Genomic DNA, 15,270 nt, shown 5'->3' on the forward strand with positions numbered 1-15,270 from the left:
CATAAGTTTTGTTTTATGGTCACTTAGACTGGGAAACAAACAATCTTTGTGCCAAGGGTGGCGGTACTTTAATGTAGGCGAACGTGACCGCATCAAAAGTCGCTTGACGCCAGAAGCTTTTTAGTCTTGAAATCACTCAATAAAATTTCACCTTTTATGACCAATGCAAAGTGTTCTGTGAAGTAGAAATCCTAAAAGAGCAACTTTACAATTAAAAAAAAAAAATCACCTTCGGGCGTTGTAAGGTAATAATTCGGGAATGGGGCCAAATGTAATGAATGTACGGGGATGCTCCATATTCATGAGAATGATGACTATGGAGGGACTTCATTCCTAGAAGTCAATAAAATTGAAATGCTTTGTTCAATTGTTTTGTCTGTATTGTCTTTAGGCCACCAGGAGATTACAAGACAGGTGGTCATGGGGTACCCCAATATACAATATGAATGGAACAGTGGTGGGCGTACTCAACCGCAACTCAACTGCACTTCTATGGAACTAACTGGATATCAGGACACTTACTGGCCCCAGTTGTTGAGAGTGCTGGAGGTTAGGACCACTGAACACTATTTTGGGGTCCCGTGCCAGGTTGACTGCCAAAGTGCTGCACTTGGCTATCTCTTAGTAGTCCCTTAGAAAGGAAATGGATCAGGAGTTCATTTGTTTTATCACTAGAACAGAGGGGTTCAACCTTGCAGATCCCAGACTAATAAATTATGGCTTTTTTAGTTTCTGAATTGGTGATGCTCCGACCTCTACTCAAGGATCTAAAATTTTAAGAACTGATCTGACCATTCCAGAACTAAAAGGTGGACGCAGTTGATCTGGTTCCCCAAAAAAACTCTGTTCTGTTCAACTTTCACTTCCTAGTAGACATCTCCAGAGGATAACTCATGTACAAATAATCACCTTGTATTACTAATTACAAATATTAGATTGCAGTGACAATGTGAATACGTGTGTAAATAAACCCTTTAGATGTTGGCAGGAGCACCTCATGCATTAACCTCCGGACCTTTACTGATGTGAGTGTTGTAAAAGATGTCCATAAATCACTGCCTTGGCACAGCAGTGGTCCTGCCACTTGCCAGCAAGCACAGAGCTAAGCAAGAAACTGTCCTTACTTGGTATGACGGCGGTCTCCCCTGGTGGCGCAGTGATGGTGACTGGTATATTAACCATGCTGGAGCGCTCTGGATGGGGCAGGAACATCCTGTTCACATTCTTCTCATTATCAGCATCTTCTGGCTGCTCCGGCAACTGCTGAAGCCCCCCGACGTGAAGATCGGCCTCATTACGGTGGTCCCTGCAGTCAAATATCCATCATTATCATGGCTTCCAATGCTATGAATATTGTAGAGTTGGCGAGGAAGCAATGCATAGAGGTGTACAGGGTATAATAAGTAAGGTGAGATGAACACACGCTGGGAAGAAGACTTTGAAAATGTTACAGCAATGGATAAGGACTGAAGTTAGACTATTTATTATGCTCAGTCAGTCATCCTTAATTGGGCAACTTCATGAGGGAGAACTCTCATCATCCTCAAGATGGTCATGTGGAAGAGAGGCCAATGGACCACCTAGAAAAATAAGTGCTGCTTAACCTTGTCATACTCATTAGATTGGCTAAATCTATAGATTTTCGGGAGTGGTTGACCCTCCAATCCTTTAGTTCTTGGGAGATAAACCTGCAAGAAGCTTTTTCCCCTTTGCAAATGAATAGTTTATATCCACTTTTTGTCCATGGTAGAATCCCACTTCCTAAGGTGGACACTACAGGTATCTACTAATGTAATGTACATGGCAGCTTGTCACATACTCTCTCTGTACTCCACATGATAAGAATCCTGTAACTGTCTGTAATCAATAACTATTATCACTACAGGACTGTGCTAGCAGTAGACCCATTGCCTCTGGTATTCTTATAAAATACCAATTCTGAACCTATGTAATTGTGCTATCTGCCATTGCTCTATAATTTCTCCTATATATTTATATATGTATGCAGAACTGAGTGTTACTATTTGCCTTGCTAACGGGGAATAACAGAGAAATTTGTACACAAATGTCTAAGACCTTACCTCAACCTGTGGTTACGATGTTCTCGCTCCCCGGATTCTCCCTCTTTGTTTTCCTTTTTCTCATCTGTATCATATGTAGAAAGTGCTTTGTGCCTGTTCCGGTGTCGTGACCGTGGGATCTCCTCTCCATTCTCTCCCACTCGAGTTGTGCCGTCACCATCCCTGTTGCCGGAACGTGATCCACCTCCTCTATGTCTTGACTTCCTTTCTCCTTTGCTCCCAGAAGGAGGTTGCCCGTTGCCTTCTTTGCCTTGTCTCTCTGCAGAATGCCGGTGTGTTCGGTGTCTACGATGTTCCCTCTCCGTCCCCTCTTCTGGAGAAGCCCTTCGATGGTGTCTCTTTCCTCTTTCCTGACTCCGATTCCGCTCTCTTCCGCCTTCTTTCCCCCCTTCCCCTTCTTTGCTACGACTTCTGTGCTGTCGATGACGTTCTTCTCTATCATTGCTGCCGGAGTCCCCATTGTGGTTGCCACCACCTCCGTTGGTGTCATTTGTTCCCCTATCTCTATGCCGATGTTTTCGTGGTGCTTGTTCTGCAGTCACCTCAGTACCTGGCTCTGTTTCGTTTGGAGGTAGTGCATCTGGGCTTCCATCTTTTGTCTCTGTGGAGTCCTGGGACTCAACCAACAATGGTCGATCCATGTGACTCTTCATATCAGGTCTTATGCATAGCGTGGTTGCATACCTCAGTCGATCCTCAGGTTCCAATTCGCTGTAGAGGGCTTCACAGCTGGCACGGAAGTTATGCATACGGATCTGGGTGGTTCGTTGTTCCCATACTGACCGACATTTGGTTGAGTTCTGTTGTTTACTAAAGGGAGGAAAGGAAGTTATACATCGAAACACAAGCAATGCATACTAATTAGCCAAAAGGTGGATATAGGTGTTAATGAATGCAAAACCAGTGTAGCAAGGGGGAAAAAAAGCAATAAAAAATGATGAATATAGAAAGTGTTGAAGAATTATGATAATTACATTACTAATAATTTATGATGATCATAATGAGAAAGTCGGAGCAGAGAATGAATGCATGGAGTGTGCATGGCCTTTCATAGATTTAAACCAGAGTAGAGAAAAGTCATTGATGTGTAGGTTAAGAAGGATGGAAGGTAAGAGAAGGAAGGGGATCTCTTCTATTCCTCCCTATAGGACACTGACCTTACAAACAAAGGGAACCACCAGTCCAAGAAACACAAAGCAAACAGATCACAGTCTATGGGAACACAGCACAAGTACAACACAAAAAAAGTAAAACATAAAAAAAATAAAAAACTAAAGTGTCCCATTGTTACTCGGCTGGTTGAAAGTAGGGGTTGCCATCATTGTAACACAAACATACTGGCCACAACAGGTAAAATCGGAGGCACAACCATAAATTTACCAGATGTGGTCGGTAAGAAAATTACTGGCCTAACGTGTAGCAGGACTCAACAATACAAGTCAAGGAGCAACTATAATTTGGGGGGGGGGGGGGGGGGTTTACAAAAAATGACAAAGTTTGGAGCAACACTTTCAACAAACAATGGGTGCAGGCCTTCTGAAGGTTTGACCAAACCATCTTGTCATCCAGATCAATAAAATATGATGAAGCAGCATAATAAAGCTGTCTCAACACTTCTGTCCAGGGGTGTAACTTGAGGGGGTGCAGAGGGTGCGATCACAACCAGGCTCATGAGGTTTAGGGGGCCCTTATGGTGTCACTTTCCCATATGAGAAGACTAGTACTATAAACCATACATTTTAGTCAGGGCCGGGCACAGACTTTGCACTGGGGCCTATCAGATACTAGTTACGCCACTGCTTGTGTCTGAACACTTGTGGAATAGAAGACACATTGCTTGAGGAGTGCTGCTTCATCATATTTTATTGATGTAAATGGGAGGTGCTCTTGAGAATTGATTATGGGTAGGGCATTGGTGTCCATGTGTTACCACCAGTCCGTTCACTTTTATTGGACTGGCAAAATCTGCTTGTAGTTTCAAAGCAGTGACTGGAGTGGTAGAAGTGTTGCATCACTACTTCATTCACATGAGACACTCGGGGACCTCAGATCTTCTGATCACAGGCGATCTGAGCAATCGATACCCAGTGATCGAACACTGATCTCCCTTCCTGGAGAAGTATAATTAATGGAGGCACCCCTTTAAGATTTTGAGTATATACTGAGAACGGAAAGTATTCAGACCACTTTACATTTTTCACTCTTTGTTTCATTGCAGCCAATTGGTAAGATCCAAAATGGTTTTTCTTTTTGCTCAATTAATGTGCATTCTGCTCCCAATCCTGACAGAAATATTTGCTAATTGATTAAGCAAGAAACACGGAAATCTCCCCTGGTGATAAGTATTCAACCCTTTTGCTCAGTCTTGAGAAGAAGCAGCTTTGGAGCTGGTGCAACCAGGAGTCTTCTGGGGAAGATGCTACAAGTTTCTCACCCATGGATTTGGGGATCCTCTGCCTCTTCCTTGCAGATCCTCTCCAGTTCCCTCGGGTTGGATGGTGAACGTTGGTGGAGACATTTTCAGGTCTCTCCAGAGATGCTCCATTGGGTTTAGGTCCGGGCTCTGGCTGGGCCGGTCAGGAATGGTCACAGAGATGTTGTGAAGCCTCTGCTGTGTTATTAGCTGTGGGCTAAGGGTCATTGTCTTGTTGGAAGGTTCGGCCCAGTCTGAGGTCCAGAGCATCTGGAAGAGGTTCTCATCCAGGATATCTCTGTACTTGGCCGCATTCATCTTTCCTTCCATTGCCCCCAGCGATCCTGTCCCCCCCATAGCCTGATGCTGCCCCCCATGTGTCACTGCTGGGATTGGATTTGGCAGGCGAGGGAAGGTGCCTGGTTTTCTCCACCGCTTAGAATTATCACCAAAAAGTTCAATCTTATCACACCAGAGAATCTTATTTCTCATAGTCTGGGATCCTTGTGTTTTGCACACTGTGTGCGGCTTTCATATGTCTTGCACTGAGGAGAGGCTTCCTTATTCTGCCATAAAGACTCGACTGCTGGAGGCTGCAGTGATAGGAGACTCCCATTTCCCTCCTGCATCTCTGGAGCTCAGCCATAATGATCATGGGGTTCTTGTTTATCTCTCTCACCAAGTCTTTTCTCCCACGTTTGCCTAGATTGGCTGGATGACCAGGTCCATGAAGAGTTGTGGTAGTCCCAAACTTCTTCCATTTAAGGATTATGTAGTCCACTGTGCTCTTAGAAACCTTGATTGTTGCAGAAAGGCTTTTGTAACCTTGGCCAGATCTATGTCTTGTCGCAATTGTGTCCTTGAGCTCCTTGGGCAGTTCCTTAGACCTCGTGATTCTCAGGTGCTCTGACATGCACTGTGAGCTATTATGTCTTATATAAACAGGTGTGTGCCTTTCCTAATCAAGTCCAATCATTTTAATTAAACACAGCTGGACTCCAATGAAGGAGTAGAACCATCCCAAGGAGGATCATAAGGAATATGTTAAGGGGTCTGAATACTTTATGTACCCACTGTACATACACTAATAATTCACAACCCAAACCATATAATATGAACTATAAGTATCTTATCACTTTTCTCACTGCCCTACACACTCTTTTGAACTACCCAAATACATCACATTAAACTATGAACCATGTCCTTTTATTTCATTGTGTATATGAGTCCCTTACCCTGATATGTGGCCTCACCAGTGACCCGTGAAGCGGAAATGTCCCCTTTTCTCTATCACCTTTACGTTACTAGTGCTTCTCGCCTTTGCACTGATTTACTACGCTGTTTATTAACCTTCCTGCCATTGAGTGCAATCATTCCCATTCCCACATTGCGGACATTAAATTACCTTTCATGCGATGTGATGTTTGCCCGAATCCTATGTGTGAGTGAATGTATTACATTTGGTAGCGCAGGCTATGGTAACGTATTACTAAATAACCGCTTACTTGTCATGGGTCCCCAGGCAGTGAAGATTGACATTGGACTATGTAAGTATACGGAGCAGAAATGACTGCCTGGAAGGGGAGATATTTCTCCAGATAATTAGTGTGTGATAAAAATCTGCCATCATTTCATATAACCATTCGTCAGCGCGCTTGATGAGAGACTGTCGGACACGGAGACAAGCGCTGCTATTCTGGGTAGCAGGGGATGTATTATTTAAATACAGTTCAGTCTATTTCATCTACTTTCAGACCCAAGTCTGAATTAATTTGCAGGGAACATAAAAAAACATTTCTCCCGCAGCTGGCAAGTTCTCTGAAAATCTGCCCCCAGCTACATACTTGACGGCTGTCCTGATTGTCTAGAACTTTCAAGAACAATCCTTGAGATTTCGGCTTTTTTTTGGGTGAAACTGTAAGAAAAAAAGTGTCTATAAATCCCACCTAAAGGTAGATGTTTCCAAGTGCACTGGGGGCGTGTGCTCTTCGTTCAGTGCACATCCCTCTCTAAGTCATCCCTCTCTGCTATAGTGACCAGTGAAGTATTCTCACTACAGCTTTTATTCTGAGCAGAGGGGCTGTGCATCAGAGCAGTGTAATGTGCACTACAGTCCTAAAATATAAATCCATATTTCACAGTCCTGCTGCTACTAACAGCATACATTGTCAGGGGCGTAACTACAGTGATAGCAGCCATAGCAACTACTATGGGGCCCGCAGTGTCAGGGGACCCCATCATCCTACCTGACGCAATAAAGAATGGTAGATTTGCACCATAATAAACATGTTATACTGCAAATTATACCGCATAATATGTAAATAACAGTGTACATCTTGGACGGTACACAGCATGATATGTCAGGGGAGATGGAGAGCACAGCAGAATGACAGGCCTAAAGATCTCTCGTCTGTAATTCCTCACATCTACTTCCCCCATGTTGTCAGCAGCTACTGAGACAGATCTGTATAAGTGTATAAATGTATATATCAGTGCATATGTGTAAAAGTGTGAGCATACAAATATTTATGTTTTCTAAAGGGTGAAGGGGGCCCCACTCAGAAGCCTGCGATGGGGCCCTGCCTCTCCTAGTTACGCCTCTGTACATTGTGTACATTGATTTGTAAAGAGATGCGGAATTTGATAGCGCTATATAAAGATTATTATTTTTATTATTTATTATTACATAAAAGTATTGACTACACCTAACGCTGGCAGCAGAATGCACAGAGCACAGCAGTGTGAGGACATACCCACAGTGCACTTGGAGAAGCTACAATCCTGGAATACAAATCCTATTTTTACAATCCTGCTAGTTACAAGTATATGTACAAATCAGGATATATAAAGGGAATCTAACAAAAATGTGCCATTTATAATACAAGTGACTTCTTATACGTCATAGGATCCTTTTGGACAGTCCTGGGAATTTTAAGGTCCACAGACCATAATTGGCCCTCTATCTCTGAAAGGCCCCCCTCAGATTGTTGGAAAATTTGCGTTCCCCATCATTAAATATCTATATTTTCATTGAATTATTGTCATGTTTTGTTTACTGTTATTTTATGTAGGGATAGTGATGAGCTAAGTATATTAGTCCGGCCCTCTAAAACCAATCCAATTTCTCACGTGGCCCCATGGAAAGATTCATTGCCCACCCCTGATTTAGGACCATTATAGCTGCATTGCTACTGTAGAGTTGTGTATGGTGCGAGCAGCTCCTTCACTCCTATTGTTTCATATGACCAGGTTATTACTCTGTAATGCCTTATGTTATTTGTATATGTTCCAAATGAATTGTAAAGATGTATTATTATATTACTATTATTATGGTACGAGGGAGAGATGAACTACTACGCCTAACAGTAAGAATACCAACCAGATAGAAACCCTAGCCAGGGATGGAGACATAGACCTGGACATTTCCCTCTATATTTTGGCTACGTATTATGTTCTTATAATCTCTTTTATGATTATGTGGAGTATGTGGATTAAGTGATTGTATAAAATAATTACAACTCTGTTTATGTTTCAGACGTAGCTCCCCTGGGAGTGGCAGTAGGCTTTGGCCATAGTTTTTGGTTTCTTGGCCACAGACATGAGATAATTGTGAGCCCACATAATTATCAGTCCCAGTTCCGTCAATGAATCTTTATGGTTGGCAGAGGAAAATAGCAATTTGCTAGATACCTCTGGTGCCTAGGAAGATGAGGTATCGAAAGAAAGAACTCGTCCTGAAGTCTCTGCCAGACCCCTAAGCTATTAAAGAGATCCCCAATGATGTATCATGTGTATAGGATAACCTCGGTCTGGGGCAAGCTGGTTGGGTGCTGGTCAAGATAGCCAAGTGTTATATACTACCAAAATGTGCCAAAGACTTCTACTCAGTGGAATAGCTAAAGGGATGACCAACCTTACTGGGAGTCCAAATACTGACCCCATTACATGCATTGGGACCTCAAACCTCTGGTCCTTATAGACAATTTGTCCATCATTGTTACTCTACTAGAGCAGTGCTATGTAAAACAGAATCACTTATGCCATATAACAAGGTCAGCTCCATAGTACTTGTTTTCATGGGTTTCCTCGGGGTCCGCCGCTTTCCTCCCACACTCCAAAACATACTGGTAGGATGATTAGATTGTGAGCCCCATTGGGGACAGGGACTGATTTGGCAAAACTCTGTGCAGCGCTGCGTAATCTGTGTGCGCTATATAAATAAAGGAATTTAATTAATTACAGTATCACAATACTAAAATCAATCTTGTTCCCGGCTCGATGATCAATTACTGTGTCAGATATAATAGCTCTGTGGTGCTTGCACCAGTTTTCTGGCGGACTTTGCATGTTCTTTTAGATGTAAACTGCTCGCACATGCATTTAAGAAGTGTCCACGCCACAAATTTCTGCACTGAAGGGGGCGTTCCGGTGCACATTCGGATCGTGCGCCTCAATTATCATGCAAAGTCCAACTTGAATTGTGTGCAAGCCCAATGTTAAAGGTGCACCAAGAAAAGTTGGTGCACTTTGTTGGGGGCAGTGCAGGGGGCGCCAGATTTACAAAGAACGTGCGCTAGAAATCCTGAATCCGGCGCCCTCTGCACACTACACTGTTTTTAGTATATGTGGATCATTGTGTATGTACCGTGTTTTAATGAAATACCCAACTAAGTTTTTTCCTCTAAACTTTAAAGTGGGTGAGGTTTGGTCTGCAGATGATTCCTAATAAGCAGTGCTAGCCCGGTATATATGGTCCTCACATAAGGAGCACATGCTGCGGTCACACACAGAGTGATGAGTGGCTCCAGCGACGTGTCGCTCTCACACTGGGAGCGAGATTCAGGGTATTCGTACTCTGCAGGAGATGGCAAGAACTGGGTAATTTGCATAGTGATGAGGTCTATTTTTGAGATCTTGGCTTCTTTAACAAGGACAGTGCAATTAGCCGCTCCGAGGCCCCTCCGAGGCACAACTGGTACAGAAACTGTGGATTGTCGAGACAGCCTGCGGAGGAACAGGCTAAAATTCACCTGTACTGCAAGCCAAGGAGCCCACAGATGGGCCTATATTACTGAAAAATCAGGCCCATTGCATCTGCCTTTATTAGGGCCAATTGATTTAATGAAGTAGGGTCTGGACCACACCTCTATGTGCCAGAGGGGAGAATTACTCACAATCACTGCTCCATGTATTTTGCATCTTTGTTTTACTGGGTGTCATGTAATGCTACACTTTCTCTGCATTTTCCATAAAACTAATATTTCCTATGTGTGATGCTGAGTTTTCTGGGCCAACACCAGGCAATAAAGTAAGCATGACTCCCAACAGTCCCTGATAAAGTCAGAACTGTCCTGGATTGACTGTATACTTTGGTGGAGGTGGGAGCTGTACCCCCTGATGCTGTACCCCCTGATGCAGTGACATCTTTGAGATGCAAATGACACAGCCCTCGGATGAGTGACTTGACCATTTATTATGGGGAGTATTTTAGAGGAACTAAGGGGTACCAAAAACTAGGTGCCCTGTTATGTGGGCCTCTAAGATGCCTTTTTCATGGTGTGGGGAAAACTAGGGAGGCACAATAACTTTGCATCACTACCAGAAGTGGGACACAAAGGGGGAACAAGAGCTCCTAGAGGGTACTATTAGGGCATCACCACTATAGGGTGTGGACTATGGAAGACTCCTTAATGTAGGGCACAGATGACTGTGCTGAATTTGTTGAGTATTGACAGGGAATGGGCAAGGTTAAAGGTGACTTACAGGTGAATTCAATGTTATCATTTTACTGCAGCAGAAAAATTGATGGCTTCAAAGTAAAAGAAGAAGGCGGCTCCATGCCATGTACCGCAGACAGGCATCAGAGTGCGGGAGCGATAGATTGTTTCCTGCAGGAAGTACTAACAGTGTATGACATATCCAAAGACATTGACAATAAAGATTCACTAGTCATGGGGTATAATAATGTCTACATAGCCGCGCACATGGGGACTTTATAGCCATAAAACAGTTAACTTCGTCAAAGCTGCAGCAAGATAACTCCCGTCCAAAACCGTAAAGTCGTCTGAAGGTGAAAAATTCTTTAATGAATGTCTGCTATCCACGATACAGATAGGATGTTCCAGAACTGATCCCATTATCTAATGTTTTTCCTATTTACTTTTTAGTGAGACAGGCAATTTGGCACCCCCTCGAGCTACAGAGCGCGCACCAGCTCGGTGTGCCAGGCCGCCGTCCTGCCAGCTACCATTCTCTCTGCATCGCAGGACCTGGTTTCTGAGGTGTTTCACCAGTCTTGCCAACGACCTTGGAAACGCAAATCTGCACTCGCATTACAATCTGTTCTGCACATATTACAATGACAGCTTTAAGACACCTTGGCTTCCGACAAGTGTAATACCTGGTATCGCACTTTAGGCTTCTGTCAGCTTTGTAGCTCATGACAAGCCTTTATTATAAGTGGTGTTTAATTATCGACTCTTTGGATACCCGCACAGTGGGCACACTACATGAGCTGACATTGATGGTTTCCTTAAAGTAGCTATGGACGTTACATCTTATTTGGCCCATAGATTTTGAAGGGATGGGCAGACAGCCACCTGACAATAGGTAAAGATCTCCTGAGATGAGCTTTTGCATCAGACATACAGGCAGTCCCCAGGTTACATACAAGATAGGTTCCTTGGGTTTGTACTTAAGTTGAATTTGTATGTAAGTGGGAACTATATATTTTATAATTGTAGCGCTAGGCAACTTTTTTTTGTCCCAGTGACAATTTGATTTTCTAAATTTTTTGCAGTAATGGGACCAAGGATTATCAATAAAACTTCATTACAGACACCTTACAGCTGATTATTACAGTCTGGGACTATAGAAACATCCAGAGAGCTTCACCAGAGGTCAGAGTGGACAAGGAGGTCCGTCTGTAACTAGGGGCCATCTGTAAGTCGGGTGTCCTTAAGTAGGGGATCGCCTGTATGTCCATGCATTGGGGGATGCGTTATTGTAGCTTCTAATAAAGCATCCATCTTAAGGGAATATCTGTTTGACTTGATGGACCTTCACTGGGATGTAACATGAGGGGTTGCAGAAGGTGCTGTCACACTCAGGTCCAGAAGCCCATACGATGCTGCTAGGAATTATCTGCTCCCTAATGTGTGTGAATTGCTGGGTGTCAATGGATTCTTCCAAACCGGCTGCTATCAGCTCTTTGGGAAATGTATAGAAGTTGAAAAACTCCTGATAAGGGTATAGTCCCACCGATCATTGCCTTTAAGACTGCAGTAGCCTATGCCTATGTATAAGCCTTCTCACTCAGCCTGCCATAACCTGCAAGGGTTTCAACTCAAACCAAACCCTTCCAAAAAATCTGCAGATGATTTTACTTTTGGTGGATATTGCTTTGTTTCACACACACGTTTCAAGGCCCTTTAAAGGGTCAGACATTGAATTACAGATATCGAGATACATATATAGAGGGACAGTTTCTTTCCTTATGGAAGGAGAGCTAATTTGCTGCATTACGTTTTCAAAGCCTTTGTAACTCTACTACCATTATAAAAACCTGGCTGGGAAATATCGCTGTAAACAATGATGCCAACTACTACACGAAGCTGGCTGCCTAGGAAAGGTCTGTCTAGCATATCCAGAACTGGATGATAAAATGGGACAGACTAATATGTAAATTGCAAAAATATTCCAAAAATGTAAAGAACATATTCAATTTATTAGCCGACAAAGTCTTCATGTTTTTTTTTTTTGCAGATAGTAGACCTGCCCTTTAAGAAAGACCAAGGCAATGTAAATAGCCATATATATTATATATATGATGTGTAGATCCAATCATAAGATATTTTCCAATTCCTACAGGTCTTTATTAGCCTCTATGAGTCTATCATTGGGGTAAATGGTAGTCACGTGCCCCACACTCTGATGCCGAGGTCACCGCCAGCTTCTATAGGGGGCATTGCCCTTGGCTCTTTTGACGTAATTGAGAAAGAATTTGTGTCAAGATATCAGCCCTGAAGGTGATAAAAGAACATTCACATTGTGAGCACATAAAGCCGGACTGACAGAGGCTCAGACCCCGGGCGCTATTAGAGAGCCGAGTCCTGACAATGAGACTGACAAGCAAGCCAGAGGAGCAAGACGGGTTGAAGGAGACAGACACACATGCAACAGTGGTGACAGACACGCAGAGATCTCTCCGGCAATGCACCGTGAACCCAAGACGGAAATAAAAGCAGCTGTTGACTCCCCATAAAGAACATGTTTATATGCCGAGACCTTCCTATCAACTGAGACGAGATTCATCATGTAAAGGAAGGAGGGAGACGAAAAGAAAAGTCACTGCCCCAGACAGGGCATCTGACGAGATGTAGACTGGCATCGCTAAATATTCATAGGGGGATTGTAAGACGAGGCATTACTACAGAATACAGATGACGGTATAGGATCAGACATGATATAATGGAATAGTTAAACGACGCTCTCTAGAAATGGAAGGATTAAAGGGGGAGGGGGGATTTGTGTAAAAAACACATTTCCCTCTAATTTATTAGGCTTGAGGGAAGGGTGACAATCAGGGCCCTCAACTATTACTTAGAGAAGGAAGTGGAAGACCTGACATATCTAGGCATTATTCATTACAATACACATTCTGCAATGCTTAAGCTCCCCTGCGGGGGCGCTGCAGGGGAACAGCACAGGATAACCCAAAGATAACAGCGGTTTGCTGTATTGGCTAGCCTGTAATTAGTATGATGTTGCTGCTAACTGGAATGGTAGCTAAGCTGCAATTACTCGCCTCTACACAGTAAATGGAGCTATATCCGCTTCCCGTTCCATTCTGTTCCTTCAGAGGGCCATAGTCATGGTAAGTTAAAACACAAGCTCCTTCATACATTGGGGCTCTTTTACTAAGGATCCGAATTGCGCGATTCCGTCGGGTATCTAAACGATTTCCGATTTGCGCCAGGATTTTGGCGCACGCGATCAGTTGCATGCGACGGAAATCGGGGGCGTGGCCATCGGAAAACCCAACGGATTGGGAAAAACGGTATTTTTTTTAAAAAAGGTGTCGCTTGACACGCTCTTACCTGCGCCAAGAAATAGAAGGTGAACTCCGGTGAATTACAGCGGACCTCGGCGCAGCAGCGACACCTGGTGGACATCGGTCACACGGACCTTAGTGAATCGCCGGAAGACCCTAATCCTCGTTGGAGAACGCGCCGCTAGTTCGCGACAGGATCGGGTAAGTAAATATGCCCCAATGACTCCACAGACGCAGTATGTTACTTCCATTTAACAGGGGGCTTCCCATGTGGTCTCATGATTCAAGAAGGCCATTTATTGGATGAAGCTGGTCCTAAAACTGTAAGTACTGGAGCAATGTGGGAATCAGGAGCCTGAGTGGGGTATGTAGGTGTCCTTTTTCATGAAAAGCCCCTTTAACCACTCAGACTAGCTGATCAGTGGGGGTCTCAGGTCTAATAAAGTTGTTGAACTTTAGGTGATGAATAGTTAAGATTTGCATGTATAAAGCGCCCTGGTCACAAACTGCACTGCGTAAATGGAACTAGATATTTTAAGTAAATTATGCCACTAAAAGCACATTTGCCATTGGTTGCTACGGGCCTAAGGCCCATATTTTATAATTATTTTATTCCTGTCTGAAGGGGGAAAAAGAATTACAGTCATTAATATTAATTAAAGATAATGATTTTAATAACATGGATGATTTCTCTTTGTATTTGCCAACATACATATTATAGGAAGACAGTATGTACATAACCTTGATCCAGAGGTTTATCTACCGTCTACAGATATGTGTGTGCTTATGTGTATGGACGTATGTGCAAATGCATGTATGTGTGTCTAATGTATTGTATCAACTCCTTCTCTTTCAGCTCTTAGCACCAGAAGAAGCTGCACATTTGTTTCACAGTGGCCACTACAGGAGAAATGTGGTATTACATTGTATCCACTTAAATTAATTGATGACCATGTCATATGTGGATGAGTCCTCCAAAGTTGGATCTTTGCACTAAGTTTTGACATACTCTCAATGAGAACCATACACCTTGATAGGTCATTTGAATGCAAGATGTTCAACACCTTTAAGCAGCTGGATGTAAATGATGCAGGTTTCTATTCACTTAAAGGATGCAGAGATCTTAAAAATAGTGATGAATCAAAGAGAAATGATAATGCAAATGCAAAGAATGTTTCTTAATACAATCATAAAACAGTATTGGATTGTTTAGTCCAAGTCTAAACCTGGCCAAACAAATTAGACTGAACCCAACCGACCATCCAAGTACCTCCGAAAAGATGCCAGAGAACAAAGGACCTGGCTGCTGGCAATCTTTCTATTATTGGGAGGTAGTAAGGCACCATAGAGGTGTCTGGCAACACTGTTCACCCTCCCGCACATTCAGAATGTATCCATACTGAGCCCGAACCGAGCATGCATGTGTATGGTGGTGTTGAAAAGTATAGCTTTTGCCTTAATATGCATGGCCAGCCTTAGACTCCATTCACCTGTCCCATTAAGAAAGACAAATAGAAAACAGACATAACATATAAAAACTTATTCTATAAAAACATCTTGAGAAAACATATAATAAGATAACAGCAATCCATATCCAAGGGCTGGGAAAAGTGAACAATTATCTACTACATTAGGGGGAGGGGGATAGTGTAAGAAAGATAATATCTGTAGAAGAGATATGAGCGAGGACATGATATAGATGAGAGAAGGAATAAGAAAAGAAG

At 43.1% G+C, this 15,270-nt stretch overlaps 1 protein-coding gene across 9 annotated transcripts in view; it reads right to left on the minus strand.

Moving 5' to 3' along the window:
- Positions 1 to 15,270, minus strand: part of CACNA1B (calcium voltage-gated channel subunit alpha1 B) — a 179,615-nt gene that overhangs the window by 46,015 nt on the left and 118,330 nt on the right. For all 9 annotated transcript variants that reach the window (XR_011849797.1, XM_072124875.1, XM_072124872.1 and 6 more), the window contains 2 exons: positions 2,082 to 2,891; positions 1,125 to 1,306 (listed from right to left, as the gene is read on the minus strand). Coding sequence is in view for 8 of the 9 variants with exons in the window: in XM_072124875.1 (XP_071980976.1) it covers positions 1,125 to 1,306; positions 2,082 to 2,891 (992 nt within the window). In the remaining variant the exon portion in view is untranslated. The remainder of the gene's footprint in view (positions 1 to 1,124; positions 1,307 to 2,081; positions 2,892 to 15,270) is intronic.

This window comes from Engystomops pustulosus, chromosome 9, assembly GCF_040894005.1.
Source record: "Engystomops pustulosus chromosome 9, aEngPut4.maternal, whole genome shotgun sequence".
Taxonomy (NCBI): Eukaryota; Metazoa; Chordata; class Amphibia; order Anura; family Leptodactylidae; genus Engystomops; species Engystomops pustulosus.